General features: G+C 39.0%; 1 protein-coding gene across 3 annotated transcripts in view; it reads right to left on the bottom strand.

Annotated features, from left to right (window-relative positions):
* fbl (pantothenate kinase 3 fbl) overlaps positions 1-22,487 on the bottom strand; it is a 104,948-nt gene that overhangs the window by 56,241 nt on the left and 26,220 nt on the right. For all 3 annotated transcript variants that reach the window (XM_067152262.2, XM_067152260.2, XM_067152261.2), the window contains exons 2-4: positions 15,173-15,356; positions 14,907-15,085; positions 1,587-1,760 (exon numbers count right to left, since the gene is read on the bottom strand). In XM_067152262.2, coding sequence (XP_067008363.2) covers positions 1,587-1,760; positions 14,907-15,085; positions 15,173-15,305 — 486 coding nt within the window. In that variant the 5' untranslated portion in view covers positions 15,306-15,356. The remainder of the gene's footprint in view (positions 1-1,586; positions 1,761-14,906; positions 15,086-15,172; positions 15,357-22,487) is intronic.

Here is a 22,487-nt window from a genome sequence, read left to right as displayed (position 1 = left end):
TCAACATTCCAATTGTACCGCTGACTAATAAGAAAGCTGAATTCTGTTTGATAGATTCTATGCTTAGTTAATTTCAATTTTATCAGGCAATATTGAGTGTGCAACCAAAGACACAATATATCAGTTTTTTTACTTATATAAAGATCTTTAATATGCCAACGATGACATGGAGCTCCAGATATTTTTACCATCCTTGAAGAATCAGCCAGGACTGAACCTGCAAACTGGGAAACAAGAGTCAGACACACTACCACTGATCCTCCATACCAGTTACTAGCATACCGATTATGTATGGGCCATTATGATGGTAGCACAGTATCCCAACGTATGCACTTCGTCAAATTGTTTATTGGGCACAAGGTCCAGACTGGAACAGATACTCTACTGACAGATCTCTTCATTGATTAAACATAAGGGTGGGGAGAAGGCGAGGATAACAAATAAGAGACTTCATTCCATACAGCAAGATTTACAAAGACAATGACTTCACCTTTTACCACTGGTATTAACTTTTTTTTGTCTCTTCCTTTTTTCCCTCCGACTTTCTTCTTATCCTACACTTCCTACTTAAAGGCTGAAAATCTGTCAAGATGTTTCCTTGATGAGTGTTGAAGTCTAACCTACTGGTGAACCTGGGAAGCAGAAATGAGCTTGTCGGGGACTGAGTGAATCAATGAAGTAGATTCTTACAAGTTCTCTTATTCCACTTTAAGTCTTGGTCCATAATCAAAACTTTATCATCCTGGATATATGGGACAAACCATGCTAGCAGGCACAGTGGCTGAATTAAATCATATAAATGAGAACGTAATCCATTCAGAGAGCGTACTGTGATCAGCCAGATCTGCGTTCAGGTACACGAAGAGTGCAGTAGTTATTCACCGCATTATTGAGGGAAATAAACAATCAGGATATTTAAGGAACTTAATTACTGGTATACAGCACACTTTCCCATACATATCAAGTATGATTCATTACGTGCTGTTTCCCATGGTCTTACACTTAAAACCCTACTTAAATAATGTTTTTGAATTTACATCCCACTAACTACTTTGATGGTTTTTGGAAATACAGAGGTGCTGGAATTTTTGTCCTGCAGGAGATCTTTAACATGCCAGTAAATATACAGACACAAGAATGACATATCTGAGCACCTTCTCATACCATTGGACTGAGCTGGGATTGAACTCATCAGCTTGAGCTCAGAAGGCCAATGCTCTACTGCCTGAGCTACCTGGCCTGATAAAAGCCTACTAAACAAATATAGCGACATATCTCCTGAATGTTACAGAATACAGCACAACAGTCAAAGTGTGCCATATACCATATATTATATCAATTTCTCTCAGATGCAGCTACCATTCACTTTTAATAATCAAAGGTTACAATGAAGATGAAAGAGCAATTTTTAATAATTTTATTGAAAGATGGCTTAAAACAGATTCTTTTACATGACAATTTATAAAACTTTGCTTAAAGATACATTTTATTACCTGACAAAAAGTTACTTTTCCAATAAACTGCAGAGTGTACAAAAGAAATGAGACATGTAATAACTGATTGTGCAATACAAAAATCATACATACCCTTCGGAAGTTCTCTTCAAACTTGTATGCCCCTCCTCCAGTCGCACACACTGTAGACACAAGAGTGGCCATGCCTTTGGATTTAGCTAGGGCCAAGAAGTTTCCCATCTCGCTAGTTGGGAAGCGAATGAAGTGCAGCGTGCCTCTGCGTTCTCTAATAGTAACATTATCCATCTGCAAAACGAAACACAAAAAAGAAAGAACATTATTTGCCATAAGGAAATGAAAGCAATAATACGTAATAGCCAAATATAAAAGAAAGGCTTCCACAAAATAAACAGATAAAAGTTCACTTAATCTTCAAATAAACAACTAGGTTCTGTGCATTAAGGAATCCACTATCAAAAACAGCTTTTGAGCAACAGTTTTTGTCTCTCCAGGAAAGTGCTTATCCTTACACTGAAGGCATTTTCAGATACACACTTTCAATTAACAAGCAAATTTGGCATTCAAAAATTCTTTCACATGACAAGTACCATATCCTCATTGGATGTCGGCTGTCATCAGGGCGATCTGGATCTTGTTCTCAGCAACTCAGAAAAGAGTGGGAGTACTGAGCCCATACCATTCTTGTAGATTGCGTAGCCAAGATATTCTTCTTCTTCCTCCCCTACTTCTCCTTACTTCAATTTTACCTTGTAATACAAGTTGAAGGAGTCTATATTTATCATTTCAAATGATATGGTCGAAGTACTACAGTTTCTTCTTTTTGGATGTTTTGCAAGACCTCTAGTTCTTTGTGCAAGCGTTAGAGTACTTCAGTAAGACGTATTCTGTCAACTCATGATATTCTGAGCAGGCGTCGGTAGCACAACATTTCAAAAGATCAAAGTTTTTTTGGTGGTGTACTCTGTTAGGGTCCAAGTCTCTGCATCATAAAATAAGACAGAAAATAAATAACACTGAAGTAAACCTGAGACTGAGATTGATCTTAAAGTGCCTGTTCAAAGAAGTTTGCTCATTCTCTTGAATGCAGTCCTTGCCTGTTCATTGGTAAGATTAATGGCAATCAACACTGGACACGCTTTGTAGATGACATGTTTGTTATTTTAGACTCCCGCATTCCTAACAGCAACACAGTATTTGAATTTCTTAACTCCACTGACCCACATATAAAATTCACCATAGAGTCAGAAAACAATAAAGTCCTCAATTACCTGAACTTAACCATTATGTGCAAAGGCAACAACAATTTAACCTTTAATATATACAGGAAACCCACCTACACCATCAATACCATCCAACCAACTTCTGTGCATCCAGACATACATAAGAAAGCAGCTTACAATAGCACGGTACTCAGAGCATTAACTGCTCCTTTATCTCGCAAGAATTACAAAAAAGATATTAATACTATTCACAATATTGCAGAACACAACGGTTTCAGTAGAACCTTCATCAGCAGAATCATCAATAGATATAAGAGCAGACCCAAGACTACCCTAGAAAAAGTTTCCGCTCCTAAGGAAAAGTCTTCCACATTCACTTTCAATAATAGTACCATTTACCAAATTTCTAATATTTTTAAAAAACACAACATCAAAATAGCATTTAGAACCTCCCATACCAACTCCAAACTCATTTTCAATCCACACACTGTCAACAATAACAACATTAATAATAGATACTTGAACTCCGGAGTTTACAAATTAGAATGCCAATCCTGTAATTCCAGCTATGTAGGTCAAACAGGCAGCAATTTTGTCATAAGATATGCCAAACATCGCAACGCTCTCAAATATGAGGTATGAGTGAACATCATAAAGCATCCAGCCACGAATACACATAAATAGATAAAGATCTTAAGATCTTGCATTAAGAGTAAAAAGGCGCCTTGCTCAACGCCCTCGAGATAATCCACATCAATTTAGATCTGTTTATGAACCTCTCTCACAATTTAAATGAAATCAACTAAAAAAAAAAGAACATTCTACTTGAAACATTCATTCCATATATTTGTCAGAACTTCTATAATAAAAACAAAACCCGTCTCCATCTCTCCAACTCCCCACCATTCCCCCCTCCCCACCAGCCCTGAACCCCCCTTCCCCTTCTGCTCCTCCCATCCTCCCAAACACAGCTGAGCCAACAACAGACTCGACACATACGAACGAGACCGTTAACTTTGAGAAGGCCCGGCTGGTTCTAGAGGACAACCACCTTTTAAGTACCGTAAGTTTAAAGTTTTCTTCGCACCCATTTTACACTTTTTACTTATCAGCCCAAGTTTTTCACACAACCTCGTTTTTTCCATTACAGATTGGAACTTTGTTGACGGTTTCCACTATGGTCACTTACAGTTTACCATGCACCTGTTACTTCTCTAACACAGCTTCACAATTTTGTCACTGCCCTCCCAACCATTTAAAATAAGGCAAACACACCTAGCCAATATTGGAAACAATCTTCGAGAACGGGACCACTAAATTGAGAATGCTGCTATTCTAAAATTTTAAATTCATCGGCGTTTTTCCATCACTTATCACATACATCTCACCTGGCATGTTGGTCTTCTCTCAAAGTTGGTTTCTCAAGCTTTTTCGCTCCCCTCCTAGCCATTCATTGTGATGGTGTTTCTACAAAGACAGACTGTCAGCCTGAATTTTCAACACAGTTTTTTCGTCCTGTTTTTGAATTGTTATCAAACTTAAAAAAATTTAGACTAAGAGGTCTGCAACCTCACTATAAGCACTTACTGTTCGTTTCCGTCTGTATCATTTGTTTTCTTTTCATCTTAGGCTAGCACACTTTTTGGATTCAATTATGTTTTACATTAACTTTTTTTTTACTGAATTTGTCTCAACAAGTTATTTATTGCTCCTTCTAGTGTTGCAAATATTGTAGTTATTGTTTTTATTTCCATCATGCCTCTTTTGATTTTCATTTGTTCCTTCATTATTTATTAGCACATTTTAAGCTTGTATTATGTAAGTTACTTTATCCCCCCCATCCTTATTTCACTGAAGATGGCTCAAACGAGTGGAAACATGTTGGAATTTTATTGCTCCATCTAATGATGGAATTATGTTTTGTATTGAATTAGGAGGATACATTTATTTTTTTCCTTTGTAAACTAGTTGCACCTCAAAATGGTATGCAAATAAACCTGAAGTTTCATCACAACAACATGTTTGGCACAAGAGTTACTATAGTTTCGAGTGTAAGGAAATCAAATTCCAAGACTTCAGTGAAGCAATAATCAGATAAGACAAAATCTTGCAAGGAATGTAAAACATCTTTAGTTTGAGTAGCTTTACATAATAATGGCAATGATTTTACGTCCCACTAACTACATATTCATGGTTTTTAGAGATGCTGAGGTGCTGGAATTTTGTCCCGCAGGAGTTTCTTTACATGACAGTAAATCTACTGACACGAGGCTGACGTAGGGGTATTTAAGCAACTTCAAATACCATCAGACTGAGCAGGATCGAACCTGCCAAGTTGGGCTTAGGAGGCCAGCCCTCTACTGTCTGAGCTACTCAGCCTGGCAATGTCTTCTGTATCCTATACGGCAAGCAGAAGGCAAGGCATAGCAAGAAACCAAAAGCGGACCTGGACATATTACGTATTATATCTGTAAAAATATACTGTATGTATTTTGCTTAACATGCAATCTCTGGTTATTTCTCAGCTCCAAATAAACAGACAGAGAAAACCATGGATGTATCTACTTTTAATAATGGCAAGTTTCACAAAAAATGGTTTCACAAGAGAAGTCAAAGTCGTTTGCTTCACTCTGGCTGAGATGCAGTTTTCTTGAGGTCAACGATGTTATTTCTACAGACTGGACATTAGGCACACACACACAAAAAAGTGCAAAATAGGCACTCTCATAGGCATTAAAACTGAGTAATATAATCTACTTAAATTTTAAATTTAAATCCTTTCTTTCACACAGAGCACATTTATGTGTTATGGGTTCTACACAATGCAAAATATGGCTCTTTTTCACACAGTTTACTAACGTTTCACATTTTTGAAACATGTTCACAAAGCATTGTGAGAGTGAAAATGCAAAGTGCTGAAGAATATGTTTACTCATTTAAGAGTTGCAGCCGACGACGGCATATTTTACAGAACAGAATTGACCCATCAGTCGAAAACACATCGCCACTGGCTTCACACATTTATGTAGTTTGATCTTTAATGTTCCCAATTTTTTGGCATGATGAAATGGCTACGCTGTAAATATCAATGGGGAAATTGCTGAACACTGTCGCACCACTTTCAGAAATACCAGCTACCAATGGATGAAGAAAACGAACTGAAAGCACTCAGACCTTGGTTAGGAGGTGTGAGAAAACATTCTTTTATCTCTATTTGCAAAAATTATTAAGAATAAAGGTTAATTAAAACCCCTTCCCTTTCTAACAATATGTAGGAAAAGAGAGAGGTGTTGAGTACCTCTCTCGTTTCTAACAGTATTGGTGCAATCTGTCCTCCGAAAAAGGCTATTTTTTACAATGAGGAAGTGCTTGGCAATAATTATGAATGAACATTAAAAAACTCATTTCAGCTGTTTTCAGTGCAATACAATGTTAATTTTATAAAATAAAAAAAACCAAATAAGACATTTATAGGCAGTATACAGTACTATAAGCAAATTAGCTTTATTGTATAACACTATATGAACCTATATTAAATGGCTTGTCGGTCCCTATTATATAGTTTTAAGTATTTTGCTTAATATTCAGCTCATATTAAATGGACTGAGAAAAGGCCAAGTGCAGGAATATTCTGGCTGTATCCACTTCAGAACTGGCAAGTTTCATGAAAAATGGATCAACAGTTGTTATGTTTATTCACTCCAAACTGAAACACAGACAGACAGACAGACAGACAGACAGACAGACAGACAAAACTTTAGGAAATGATGGATGGATACTAACCCCCCCTTGTGAATCACAAAAAAGTATGGACAGACACTATCGTACATTATTACATTACTGCGATATCGGGGGGGGGGGGGGGGGGGGGGGGAATTTTGCATTTCATAAAACCACATCTAGCTGTGTCCCTTGGAATACTGATTGGGTAATTAAGACATTAAAAATGAAAAATGTTCAGAAGCATAAAGTGTATCTTAATTGAAAAAGTAAGCACCTAATACTAATTATATAGTTTAAAACACTGTTTCTCAGGGGTCTAATAGTCTAAAATCTGCATCAGTTTTCAATTACAGTATAATGAATTTCAAAATTTCTTATTTAGCCTACTGTATTTTTTTTCTAATAATATGGTTTTGTCATTAAAAGTGATTTCTCTTGATTATCTATGATATCTATCGGTTAAGCTGTGGAGGATCAAACCAGCCTCCAGGCTGAATACCCAACATACACAGGCTCAACAGTCCTTATTTGCCTTTCAATATCACCTACATGATATTTACAGGTTTCATATATGATATAGTTACATAATGAATTCTGTTACAACAGTGCAAATGCCATATACATATTCAAGACTTCAACTGTTTCATATTGATGACTGACCTATGACTTCTTACTTCCTGCTGGTCACAAAAGCTTTAACTGCATTACAATTACACATAATTCTCACTTCCGGTATACAAAGAGAGGGCTAAGGAAACATAGCCAAGATAAATACATCCCTCAAACTTAAATGCAGTCACAAATAATAAATAAGAGAAAATATCCAATATATTTTTCCTTTTTCAAACATTTCTTTCTATAACAGCCAAAGACAGCTGATCAGAAAAGAAGATCTACCTGCCAACGGTACACTATTTTAAGACCTTGTAAACATGAACAATGTCATGGTTGCAGGGCTGCTGGTAAGATGTAGGCATGATTTTAAAATTGTTTTCAGCCTTCTGCACATATTTCACTCTAAAGAACAGTTAGGTCAGGAGGTTGCCTGCCTTATTGGATACGAGAGGTTCCCTCCATATTCTGCAAAATCACTTATCCAATCCCCATTAAGTCCTCCTGGTGGCCATGATCGTTACAGCACAAGGTCTTGCGCCGTGGTTAGCGGAAAAAATTTCCACCATCAGAATGTTGGCCAGCAGGGCAGGAGAGGTGGTGGTATACAATTTCTAATCATGAGATTGCGTGCCAAAAGCCTGGATTCAATTTCAGACATCTCCACAGTGTTCATATGGTGTGAGAGCACGACATTGTCGATGCTGATTCATCTGTTGGATGGAGACATTAAGCCTTGAGCAGACCGCTTGGTACTATTTGACAGGAGTAGGCTATGTGCCAGTACTGATTTTCACTCTCTCCCTTTCTACTATCATATTATTTCAGCATTCATTTCATTTCATTAACTCCTCTGATGAGGTTGACTTCAGGAAGGGTACTGATCACAAAAATTTGCTATGAAGATACATAATGTTTCACACCCGAACCTGTAGACAAATGGGACAAGGGTTTGACATACTTATGCAATTCTCATTAATTTATATAGTTTGTGGATTAATCTTGATGCAACAATTTTTTAAATAACTAAATTTATGTATAGTACTAAGGATGCAAAGACTTGAATGGAATACTCTGTCACAATAATAATCTGTATGGCCTCAGCATTTTGATCTGACGCCATCTACTGTCATGGAAAAAAGTATAGACACCTGAGTTAATATGTTAATAAATAGTTCATCCCTTGTCCCACACAGAAACAAGCTACACCGAAATTTAGCTTATTTTATTCTACGTTTAATTATGTGGCGTAGAAATTTTTATCATACCCAGTTAAAATTGGAACACAGGTTGAACAAAAGAGTACCGGTATTTTTTTCATTTCCAATGGAGCGCTCACCTTGAAAATCCGTAACTTTAAAAAGTATTGATCTGATCATTACCAAACTTAAAAACATCTTAAAAGTAACTTATTGATTTTATATTGATATATTTAATTGAGTGGCTTTGAGAGAAGAAAGCAGTGTATCGGCCGAGCGGTATTGCCCACTTGCCCTATTTACCACGCCAAATGAACTCTGTCACCGCTCTGTATCAACTTTGAGTCATGCACAGCTACTTCGCAAGGAATGTGTTATGTTGTGGGGTGAGAAAGTGGAATAAGGGATTAACGTACTAGACGATGAAGAGTGGTATTTCCCCCTATCACCCAGAACTTAAAATATAAGACGTTTCAAAAGTTGAATGCATCCCACCATTACTATTGATACCTTGAAGAGAATATACACTTCGAATAATCACTATCACCTAGCCCCGAGTGAAACTAAATTTCAATGACCTGGCCAGTGATCGAACCTGGGACCCAGGTTTTTCTTAAAACAATGACAGAAAAAATTGTTTTTGACCTTTAATGTAGGTATTGAATTAAGCGCGCGCTACTAAGAGTTCACTGTGGAGGGAATGCTACTGTGATTTGCAAGCTCCACTGACTGGAGTTGTTAGCGACAGCATAATCTTTACCCTCTTACTAAATTTCACGTAGAAATTACACATTTTGAGGAAACAATGACTTCTCTACTTCTACGGAAAGTAAGTTTCTAAACAATTCTGCGAAGTGCACTGAAGCATTAATCACTAATGAAATGAATAGGTCTTTCCCATAAGCCGGAACTTACGGCAAAATACGAGATATATTACGTAATTCTATCGATATTTTGAGCGCTTGTCCAATAAAGGTTTTAAACAACCGACAAAACAACAAACACCCACTTATTGTACAGCAGCCAAATTATTGTTCATCCCGGCTACATCGCAAGGGTTTCCAGGGCCAAGTGCATTGTTCTCGTCGGCCGGTAAGCTGCTTTCTTCTTACACGACCACCCAATTAAATATAAATCAATAACTGCATGCACGCAAAAAGCAGTTTTAATTTTAGCCTGACATTCTCATGAGCTTCATAACAAGCCATATTTTTAATGGCTAAGATCACCCAGTAATGATAAAATGTTGTTTCACGAAATTTACGACAACCTTCTTTTACAAATATCAGATGAAATAAAAACTTGGTATACAGACCAACAATAAGTTACTTAAAGACATATTCAAGTTTGGTAACAATCAGATCAATACTTTTAATGTTATGACTTTTCGAAGTGAGAACTCCAATGGAAATTGAAAAAATACTGGCACTTTTTTGTTCAGCCTGCGTTAAAATTTTAACTGTGTACGATAAAAATTTCTACGCCACATAATTGAACATAGAATAAAATAAGATAAATTTTGGTGTAGCTTGTTTCCATGCATGTGGGACAAAGGATAAACTTTTTATTAGCGTATAAACTCTGGTGTCTATACTTTTTTCCATGACATCAGGCTGCTGCGCATCAATTTCAAAGTTTCATTTTACTCTATCAGATGGCAAGGTACACCACTCTTGGGCAATCTATGGCTGAGTTTTAATTAATTTTATCAGGTAAACACCAAATGTGTCACTAGAGATATTTTACATGCCAACATCGTACGATATGGAGTGTCAAATGGACTTTCTTATGCCCCTCAGAAATCTGACTACCTAAGACAGGTTTGAACCTATGACATTGGGATCCAGAGAGATTATCTACCACTGACACACAGAAAGATCTTTCCTTTTTTCATAATCACCCCGGGAGGGAATTAATGCAGAATACAAGTCTGGACGTGAAGATTAGCAAGAAGATGCAACAGGTTGATGCATTCTATCAGTGTGTAAGAAACCTTGTCTGGAATAAGGAAGTACCACGGAAGTATAAAGAGATCTTGTATAAACTGTATTATGCGCCCATATTAACCTATGCAGCTAGGACCTGGACAATGACATGTAGGGAGGAGAGTTTAACACTAGGTTTACCGCAGCGGTCAAAATGACCGTTTTCGGTTTTGTTTTCCCTGTCACTCTCGTTATACTGTTAGAACATACAAACCCTTTGGTGGCTTTTATTGATATTAAGTGTACTTTTCGGCATATAGCTTCAAAAACCCGTAACTCCTTTCTAGTTAGCGCTATGAGGTCATATACCTACTTTTACCGGACAGTCATTTTGACCGGTATTGCAGTAGCTACCCGATCAGACTTCTGTGGCATTCATTTAGAACGGGATATCATTCTAACACGCTGTTACAGTGTACTTTATTACCGTAGTATTGAATAGAAATTGTTGTGCTGCAATGGGACAGCTGTTGGCTCTTTTCAAACAATGATACAAGTACAATGACAGGAAAGTATAGTCAGTATTTGTTCAGTAATGAAAGGTGTGCAATCGTAACAAGCAGTCAAGTGTCGTGTTCACTCGTTACAAACATTCAAACTAGATTTCCCGATTGTTTGTAATTACCCCAAAGAAACATATTTTCACGTAGTCTGCAAATGGATGCCGAAATTCTGAAGCATAAGCATATAATTTCCCTATCACAATCATGCGATGAATCTGGGACTGATTTACACCTCGATAATTGCGAAAATGTGTATAATTTGACAAACAGAAATAGTTTGGATAGTGATTCTAGTTGCGTCGAGCCTGTTGAATTTCCATGTGAACATGAAATCACACAGCAACCTTCGACCTCAAAGGTTACGGAACTACCCGCCAAATGGCGACGCACGCACACTAGCAAAGCAGCTGATGACAAAGGTAAGCCAATTTAAAGTTAGTCATTTAGTATTTACGTAATGCTGTGCACAGTGTAAGTAAGTCTGGTATTATATTTTGCAGGTGAAGGAAACACTAAGGAAGATAATGAATTTACTGGCAAGGAGCACAATATCAACTACAGAAGGCCGAGCATACGCTGTGGTAAGTCAACATATGGGCGTGGTCAGCATATGACGGTTGGCGAGGAAGAAGTCGCTTTGGATGGAACATTGCGGACTCTTGTTGATCTACAAAGCCTGCCAGGCCGTCGAGGACAGTAAAATGTACTGAGGGAAGTCCGAGGTCTCACAGGACATGTAAAACGCCACATTGAAGGAACTTGTTCCGCTACAGCTTGTCTTTTTATTGACGAATCCAAGCTGCGCCACATCGAATGATATAATGAGGTTGGAGCCCGCAAAGTTCTTAACAATCCTGAACGGACACTTTCTTTGGAAGAATTGGACGCTGTCATTGGTATTTTATACACACGCAGAACTTATGGAGCTGACACGAACATTCTTGATCTGTGGTCACAGAAGTGGGGTCCTGGAATTTTCTCCCAAACTGTGGCACGAAACCATTTCCTGGATATCATGAGGTTTCTTGTATTCAATGGAAAATCTACCAGCAGGGATCACCTGAAAATTGATAGATTTGCGCTTGTATCTGTTGTGCGGGACAAATTTATATCTAATTTTACGATTTGCTTCAGATCAGGTGAGAACATTACCGTGGATGAACAACTCTTTCCATCGAAAGTTAGATGCCCATTTATGAAGTATATGGCCAATAAACCAGAAAAGTTTTGTATGAAATTTTGGTTGGAAGTCGATGTGGAAGCCAAGTATGTTGTAAACGGTTTTCCCTATCTTGGAAAAGATGAAACGCGACCCAACGATCGGACCCTAAGTGAACACGTAGTATTGCGTCTTGCTGAGTTTTTCATCAATCAGGGAAGAAGTGTGCAATGGGAACAAGACAGTTGAAAGGTATGCAATCTGTAGAAAACTGGTCTGTGGTTCACTTCAAAGGTGACCAAGCAAAGTGTGTGTGTACAGTGCGACAAATAAGTTGAAAAGCAGAAAGTGACATTCATGCAGATATGTAAAGCTAAAGTGTGTAAGAAGAACATTCTGCCTTACTAGTGTACTTACTTGTTTATCTATTTATTTATTCATAATAGTGTTTACAAATCATGCATGATAATAATTAAATTATGGTCTATGATGTTTTTATACTCAATTCGAACCTTTTTTCTGACACCAATATCCTCAAGAAAAGAATACATGCCACTATCGGTCAAAATGACCGCTTCGGTAAAAGTAGGTAGAAAGTGTGTTTGGTAATCCTAGTGTTAATTCAAGCCAGCAAAATACCTAAAAGGTATGATAGGAAAGGCAGAATGAGAAACTAAGATGTGAGAAAGGTCAGAATGGAAAACCTAAATAAGTGAATTTATAGGAGTAAACTAAGATGGAGGCTCCGTGGCTCAGGTGGCAGCGCACCGGCCTCTCACCGCTGGGTTCCTTGGTTCAAATCCCAGTCACTCTATGTGAGATTTGTGCTGGACAAAGCGAAGGTGGGACAGGTTTTTCTCCGGGTACTCTGGTTGTCTCTGTCATCTTTCATTCCTCAGTAATCATTTGCCCCAGAGGAGTGCGACAGGCTTCAGCAGCCGGCTGCTTGATTAAGTGGTATGTGATACAGATGTTGATTTTCATAGGGAACCTGAAATATTTGTTCCAAATGAGTAGATTTATAATACCAACTATATTAGTATTGAGCGGTATGTTCCAAGCTGTCAGTGGAGAGATGGCGTGAAATGACATTAGTAGACTAATAAGTTTGAGTGGTGTCTTTAAAAGCAGGAAAGATCACAATACGGAGATAAAGTTGGAATTCAAGAGGACAAATTGGGGTAAATATTTGTTTATAGGAAGGGGTGTTAGGGATTGGAATAATTTACCAAGGGAGATGGTCAATAAATTTCCAATTTCTTTGCAATCATTTAAGAAAAGGCTACGAAAACAACAGTAAGGGTATCTGCCACCTGGGCGACTGTCCTAAATGAAGATCAGTAGTGACTGATTGATTGAAGGCTCGATGTCCAGATCTGATGGACAAATCACCATCAACAGAGTCATATGCACACACTTCATATGAGCACTGCAGAGAGATTTGGATTTTAACCCTGACAGTAACATCATATGTTTTTCTGACGTGTTGTGCAAATGAATGCCATCTACTCCTCTTAAGGAGGGGAGAGTTATCCTCTCCACCACCTCTATTCCTTGTTCATTCCATCTGGTAACTTTAATGTAACTTTAAATAATAGGCTTTGAGTGACACGTCTTCGAAACGTGTGGTGTAACTAAAGCGATATTTATAGACGTGTTACTGTCAGGGTTAATCCAGGCTTTTGGCATGCAATCTACTGAATTATGAATTTTATACCAGCACCTCTCCTAACCTGCTGGCCAACATCCTGATGGTGAAAATTTTTCCGACCAACGAGACTCAAACCACTGAAAGAAATTGAGTATTATTTTTTAAATATTTTTTATTGTATGCAGTCTCAGACATGTATGAAAAGCTGCACAACAATATTACAGTGAATATGCACTATTTCATGCTACTGTCTTTAGATGGTTCAAGGACTTTTCAGTTTAAAGCAAGGTAGCCTGATATTTATGCATCTGCTGTCACAGAAATCAGCATCAATACAGCTGCTGTAAAAGCTCATGAAAAACCAACAACAAAAAATTATCAGCAGAATATAAGCAGAATCTTAGAAATTTCAATTGGCAACATCTAAACAATTATGTACAATGATCTGCATACAACCCCGTGCCCCATAACTGTTGCCCCCTGAACAAAAGGCTGTTTACTGAGTGAGCTGGCCAAGTAGTTTCGGTCACATAGATATGAGCATGCATTCAGGAGATAGGGATTTCCAACCTCAGTGTCGGCAGCACTAAAATGGTTTTCTGTGGTTATCCATTTACACACCAGGTAAAATTCTGAGGCTGTACCTTAAATACAGCCAAGGTTGTCAGTGCAACGTCAAACCCATAGCAAAAAATAAAAAAATAAAGCAGTTTGAAAGGAAATATGTCATGAAGATGCTGCATCTCTTTGCTATGGAGGGGAAGCTTTTCTCGAATCACTTGTCACTGGTGACAAGTTGTCTGCATCATTATATCTCAGAAGGAAAACATGTCAGCATAGTATTGAAGTTGCCAGGTTTCCAAAACAACAAAACAGAGGGAAAAATTAATCTGTCTGTAGGTTAGATGGTGATTACTTCCTTAGACTAGAAGGGAATGATTTACCAGGATGAAGGAAATTGGAACACCTCTATTTTAGAATGAACAGTTCTACAAGAAGTACTAAAATACTTCATTGTAAGCACAGCCTTGTAGTGAAGGAAATGACCAGCATTCCTGTTACACTATCAACTAAAAAGTTCAAAACAATATTAATTTTTCACTTACTATCACTTGTATAGTGAGTTTAATATAAACAATATTCTTGAGCAAGATGAAGTTGAAAGCTTGTCTTTTGAAATGTCTGTTATGTGCAATACTTGTTCATGCCTGTTCTGTGAGACCATATGATCACAAACCTAAGACAATAGCAAGACAGCAACGGCACAGTACAAATTACAGTTTACAACAGAAAACTTCAATTTTTTTAAAAAAAGTAGTGCATAACATCTCTAACTATACTGACCAAACATCAGATTCTTGCAATTAATGAAGATATACCTGTAAATGGGTGTCTCTATGCCCAGTTTTCCCGTATGCAGAATTTTTCGTAAGATATCTACGGATATTTTTTAGAGTTTCCACTTCAGAGTCTGCTTCATCAGGGGTAATATCTTTGGGCTCAAAGTAAACCAGCTTGCACAATGTTCCACCAATGTCCATTCCGAACCACGGCATTGCTGAAAAATAACAATATTTTAAATAAGTTCACTGCAATTAATTGAAAGAACAAACTGAGGAAATTCATGCATGAAAGGTTAACTCACACGGCATGCCATCCATATCTCCAAATCCATTTTCGGCAACGTCACTAGGCATTCTGTTGGATCGATTTTTGTCCTTGCTAAAGTCTGCCATAGTGCGGCCTCTAAGACAGCTTTTACAGCTGTGGGGTCCCATCAAATCGACAGAACAAAGACTGGAGAAGGAAACGCTGGCCAGTAAACAGGCCTAAAACAAGTGGCAAGACAATCATAGCCAATTTTACTAACAATCATGCTTCTAATTTGCTATCTGTTTAATAAACATAACACAACAAGTATAATACAGAATCACACAATGAGGAAAATCTACAATGACAAGAGGGCTATTCAGAGAATAACTTACAAAATGTTAATAAAAACTGACGGGACCACTACATACAGCTTTCTGAAAACTTTCCAGATACTTCACCATAATAGGCCTACCACTCCACATAATGAAGGAGAAAATGATGATAGAATAACAGAAATATCGACCTTCAAGCACAAATAAGTTCTGCTTAAGAGAGGGTAGTCAAATACAGGACACATGATCCAATTTGTTCTAAAAATATTCTCATATTTTAAGACCCCTTAAAGAAATTTACAATACTACTTTTAATGAATGCAGTAAATTATGATCTTGTTTGTGTATTTTCTGTACCTTGTGTATGGAATAAAAATCGATATCTGAGGTCACGAGGGAAGGCATTACAATCTAGGTTAAATTAAATTAATTCTCGAATATCTCTATCAAGACTCGTCCTATCGATAAATGGTATATAGTAAAAGTTGTAGAAAATAACATTTCTGATCTTGCCCACAACACAAATTGATCCTACTATAAAAGGTAATGGAAATATTTATGATTTCAAATGTTTAATTTTATGCATCCTATAGTTCTTTGCGTTAATATTTACAAAGTATCCTTTATAAAAAGAAAGGAGGATTAGTAAATTCTGATCTTCCAAATCTCATATATTTTTATCATAGTAGAAAGGTCACCGGCCTCGGCACATGAATGTATTGTCTGTCCCAAAGTGGGTTGTGAACCAATGTCTGCATAACGTGTGATCTATTGGAGTTACCTTGTCCAGTGTAACAACCTCTTCTAAATATTGACAGGGAGGAGCAAGAGAGAGGTAATTTCTTTTTTTTTTTTTTTATCTTGCCAGTCATCAGGATCATATTCTGTTAACTACAGGAACTTGACACATTGGCCCAGCATAGTATTCATGCTACTGAACCGTGGTATGGAGGTGCTGATAAGAATAGGGAGTCTACACACTGAATGGAACACAGCAGAGCAGTCTTTTACTGTTGTCTGTTGCCAGGTCATTGCAGCAATGACTTGACATATAGGCTATAGATCCCAAGCATAGTGCTGTTCACTATGCTCCGCACGGCCTTACTTGTAAATTGACGTTTCGCAAAACAAATGAGCATCGCCTTTCCTCTGTTGCCAGCGCGCTACGACCGCAGTAAACAGCCCTTGTAAAGTGTAATACCGTATTCAGAAAAACGAATGAATATGAATTGAAAACAAATTCACAAAAAGTACACTTACTAACAACATCTGACATTAATAAGAGAATATATACTGATCTCAAGTCACTAGAACCCTCTAACAATATGAAAAACACACTAATTACTGAAGGAAAATGTGAAAGATCGCGAAGAGTACCAAATACCATACACGCTGAGCGAGATAGGTTAATCACGTGGCGAATGTAAATATTAGAGTTGGCAACTGGGTTTCGACATCGTGCTCTGCCGATATAAATCTATATGAATGGCAGATTGGGATTGGTTGGATGCCTATGCTTCAGCGCATAACCACCAGACAGAGCCAAAATCTGCCAAAACGTCAATTTAGAAGTAGAGCCATACGGAGTATAAAAGTGAGAATCTCTGTCGTTTTTTATTTGATCAAGCATTTCATTTGATAGCTTTGCTTTCAAACACAACATTTGCCTTGATTAACTGCTTTTCTCCATTTACCTGAACCACCTACATGGCCAGCCTGTCAAGATAGGTATGATAGTGAGTGTGAAATAAATGATAGATGATGACAAGAAGCTGACACAACATGTGTCTTACAGGAGAAGGAAAAGTAAAGAAGACCTCCTTTCTCTGTGTGTTTTAAAGATACAAGAAGTGATAGGCACTTCAAAGTTCTATAGACAGAACTGCAGAACTTAGGAACTGTCCACTTTGTTGCTCGTCAACTCCAAATAACTGTTCTTAATTTACTGCCAAATTTTAAATCACTCACGAATTTGATTCTACATTCTCACATATGAAAAATCTTCTAAGTAATGAACTGGATAACATTTCAGAGCTATTGGAATGTGAATTAACCGAAGTGCAATACTTATTATAAGTTAGATGGACAGACATAAATGATTTTTAAATGATTTAGATGCCACTGTCACTGGCAGAGAATGCCTAGTGATACAACTACAAAGTATTTCTGAAATGAAAGTTTAAAAAAAGAAACACAGCTAATGGTCTGCTGAATAAACTACGGGACATCTAATTCGTCATCACAACTTTTTCTGTATAGCTCCCTCTGTGGATCAGTGGTCCAACGTCAGCTTCCAGATCCCAAGATAGCGGGTTCAGTCATTACTGATCTGCACTTACGGCAGTTGCCCAGGTGGTGGATTCCCTATCTATTGCTTTTCTAGCCTTTTCTTAAATGATTACAAAGAATTTGGAAATTTATTGAACAACTCCATTGGTAAGTTATTCCAATCCCTAACTCCCCTTCCTACAAATGAATATTTGCCCCAATTTGTCCTCCTGAATTACAACTTTATCTTCATATTGTGAGCTTTCCTACTTTTAAAGACACCACTCAAACTTATTCGTCTACTAATGTCATTCCACACCATCTCTCTACTGAGAGCTCAAGGCTCATTCGGAACAAATATTTCAGACTCCTTGTGAGAATCAACATCTGAATCATCTGACGGCCAAGCAGGCATCAATTTTTGATAATGAGACAAAGTCTCTCATAGTGCATTGGCACTGCCGGTGGCTACAATTAGCTTATGCAGTGGCCTCCATGGTATGCACTAGCCAGCATCTTGGTAGGTGTGCTAGGTACCAACTGATGAGCCCAGCCTAGCACACGGGGGCGAAACGCTGGCAACCAGGAATGAGTTAGCTGGAAAATATATAATATCCAATAACGGACCATTTATATTGGTATTACATACCACTTAGTCAAGCAGCTCATCTTCTTTCTCCCTAGTCTTCCCAGCCCAAACATTGCAACATTTTTGTAATGCTAATCTTTTGTCAGAAATCACCTAGAACAAATTGAGCTGCTTTTCTTTGGATTTTTTTTTTCCAGTTCTTGAATCAAGTAATCCTGGTGAGGGTCCCATACACTGGAACCATGCTCTATTTGGGGTCTTGTATGCTGGGTATTTAGCCCAAAACGTGGTTTGATCCTCCACAGTTCCACCTACAGCTGTCACAGTTAGCCTAGGCGTCACTGAAGAGGCATACACAGGGGCGAAACGCTGGCAACCAGGAATGAGTTAGCTGGAAAATATATAATATCCAATAACGGACCATTTATATTGGTATTACATACCACTTAGTCAAGGAGCTCATCTTCTTTCTCCCTAGTCTTCCCAGCCCAAACATTGCAACATTTTTGTAACGCTAATCTTTTGTCAGAAATCACCTAGAACAAATTGAGCTGCTTTTCTTTGGATTTTTTTCCAGTTCTTGAATCAAGTAATCCTGGTGAGGGTCCCATACACTGGAACCATGCTCTATTTGGGGTCTTGTATGCTGGGTATTCAGCCCAAAACTTGGTTTGATCCTCCACAGTTCCACCAACAGCTGTCACAGTTAGCCTAGGCATCACTGAAGAGGCATACTAGGGAAATGAGGAGTGAGGTAGTTTCCCGCTGCTTTCCTCACCGAGCCAGAAGTTGCTATTACATATCAGTCTGTCAAGCCCACTGAAATGCATGCACTAACCGACCCTATGAGTGATATTTTCACACCATTCATAACAGGGACTGGCTGCAAAAAGAATGGTATTACTAGCATCGCTCATATCTCGGTCACTTTCATATTGTCAAAGCCAAGGATGAGACAGAGACAGGACAATGAAAGATGATGATGATGATGATGATGCTTGTTGTTTAAAGGGGTCTAACATTGAAGGTCACTGGCCCCTAATGGAACGAGATGGACGACATAATAGATAGTTAAAATTTTAAAATGTATCCACTGACTAGAGTTAAAAAAAATGGTGATGAAGAAATGAGTATGAGATTACAACAATCAGTGGATCTAATTCGCAATGCCTTATTTTCTAATAAAATAAGAGAAAATACAGGTAACAAAGGAATAAGGCATTGCCTGGAAGTACAGATATAGTGTATATATATAATTCACGTTACACGTTAAAATAACACATTAAAATATGCAACACAAACTAAAATGAAGTCAATGGGATAAAAGCGCAATTAACACAAAGACATTAGGACAAAGGACATCATTACACAAGATAAAAAAGATCACTATCCTTCATAAAATGGATGACGAGGTCTGCGGACTGCTCGTCATCTCGCAGGATAAGGGAGATTGTACTCAGGAGGTTAAGTCTACGGCGCAGATCGACCAGGTCCACAAACTCCGTAAGGATGTGTACCACGGTAAGATGATCGCCGCAAGTACACACCGAGGGGGTTCTCCTTTCAACAGATAGGAGTGAGTCAGGATACCGTGGCCGATCCAAAGACGACATAATACCACTGCTTCCCTCCGTGAAGCCCGAAGAGAAGTCCTCCATACCGTTGTTCCTTTTATTGCTCTCAGCTTATTTGGAAGTGGAATGGCCTGCCACTCCATCTCCCAATGGGACAAAACCAGATGTCTCAGCTGAGTGCGAATATTACTTGCTGGAACCTTGTAAGGCAATGAGGGCAGTGTAACTGCATCCTTGGCAGCCTGATCTGCTAATTCATTTCCCTCTACACCCATGTGGCTTCGGAGCCACATAAACGTGATTCTGGTGCCGGCATCCGAACACCCGGCCAGTAGGTCCTGGAACCGCTGCACCAGAGGGTTACGAGGGAAACAGGTATCAACAGACTGTAGCGAGCTCAAGGAATACTACACAGAAGAAAGTGTCGGCGCTCATCGGACAGTGCGTACCGCAGAGCTTCACAGATAGCACAGAGCTCTGCTGTGTACACACTACAGGTTTCCGGAAGAGCAAAAAGAAACCTATCATTGTCGACAACGAACGCACAGCCATCCTTCGTTTCTGTCCTTGAAGCATCCGTGTAAACGACGACTGAACCTGGATATCGGCCAACAATGGACAGGAAGAACCTCCGATAAATCGAAGGGTCCACGTTTTCCTTCAGGCCAGTGTGCAGATCCAGGATTATTTCAGGTCACTATACTACCCACGGAGGTACCCCACTTGGTTGTCTGACAAGGTAAGGAACCAAAGGTACTTGAAACGATCTGTGACTGCTATCCAAGCGTATTCCAACCGGTCGTGTTGCTCGAGGACAAGTAGCGTACAGTAGACAGTGTCCATTATTGAATACGCAAAGATAGCTTGGGTGAAGTTGCATCTGTCGCAAATTTGCAGCTTACGACAGACGGAGCTGCTGGCGCCTCAGGTGTAAAGGTGGCACACCAAATTCAGTCAGCAGGCTAGCTACAGGGCTTGTACGAAAAGCTCCCGTTGCCAACCTAACCCCGCTGTGGTGGATGCTGTTCAGCTTCACAAGGACGCTTGGTCTTGCTGAGCTATATGCTGCACTGCCATAGCCTAACCTGGATAAAATATGTGCCCTATAGAATCGTAGGAGCACCACGCGGCCAGCTCTCCAAGTAGTGCTGCTAAGAAATTTCAAGAGATTAAGCCTCTTGGTGCATTGCACTTTTAGCTCCCACGATAATTTACTATCGAAAAGGAGCCCAAGAAATCGGTAAGTGTCAACTATGGGAAGAGCACCATTTCCTAGATAAAGTTCAGGAGGAGGGTGAAGAGAACGTTGACGACAAAAGTGGACAAAAGTCTTTGCGGTGGAAAACCGAAAGCCATGCTCTAAGGTCCACTGCTCCACTCTCCTAACAGCTTGCTGTAATTGTCTCTCTGCGACTGCCATATTACGCGAACTAAAGTGCAGAGCAAAATCGTCAACATATAGCGACGGTTTTACTGCTGAACCAGCAGCAGCAACAGTACCGTTTACGGCAATCACGAACAGACTGACACTAAGAACCAATCCCTGTGGGATTCCATTTTCTTGAACGTGGTATTGCGAATATGTCCCCCTACTCGGATACGAAATAGAGAGAGGGACAAAAAATTTGCGATAAATACCGGCAAGTTACCTCAGAATCTCCACTGATGCGGGACTGAAAGGATACCATATCGCCATGTGGTGTCGTAGGCCTTCTCTAAGTCAAAGTAAACAGCTACCAAATGCTGTTTGCGGAGAAATGCATCCTGGATAGAGCTCTCCAGGCATACCAAGTGGTCAGTGGTCGATCGAGCAGCTCGAAAACAACACTGGTACTCGGACAAGAGTCCTTGTTTCTCCAGACACCACACAAGTCGGTGATTTACCATCCTCTCAAATAGCTTACACAGGCAATTTGTAAGACAAATAGGTCTGTAACTTTCTGCATACTTAGGATCTTTGTCAGGCTTGAGGACAGGAATGACTATGCCCTCTCGCCACTGAGACGGAAAATCACCCTCCATCCAGATTCGGTTGAACACACAAAGGAGATATAGAAGACTGTCCTTACTAAGTTGTTTCAACATCTGGTTATAGATATTGTCTGGTCCAGAACACGTGTCCTTGCAAAGCGCTAAGGCGCTGCGGAGTTGCCACTCCGTAAAGGGCACGTTATAGTCCTCTGAAGCTTGAGTGGCAAAACTGAAGTGATGACGTTCTGCCTCCCGCTTCGGAGCGAGGAAATCACGATGCTAATTCCCGGAGCCGGACACATCCGCGAAATGGCTAGCTAGATGGTTAGTAATCGAGAGTGGTTCAGTGACAATAATGTCTGCAATGGAAATTCCCGGTACACAAGATGATCCTTGGATACCCGAAATATGTCGAAGTTTAGTCCACACTTGAGATGATGAAGTTTGTGACGTCATAGATGACATATATCTCTCTCTCACAAAGCTTTCTTACTTTGGCAAATAATAACTCGCGCCTTAGCGCGGAGTTGTTTAAATGTTACCAAGTTGGCCAAAGTAGGCTGTCTACGATAACATTTGTGAGCGCGACGGTGTTCTTTGATAGCTGCTGCTATTTCTTTGTTCCACTAAGGA

This window comes from Anabrus simplex, chromosome 8, assembly GCF_040414725.1.
Source record: "Anabrus simplex isolate iqAnaSimp1 chromosome 8, ASM4041472v1, whole genome shotgun sequence".
NCBI lineage: Eukaryota > Metazoa > Arthropoda > Insecta > Orthoptera > Tettigoniidae > Anabrus > Anabrus simplex.
This window is presented reverse-complemented; position numbering and strand designations above follow the sequence as displayed.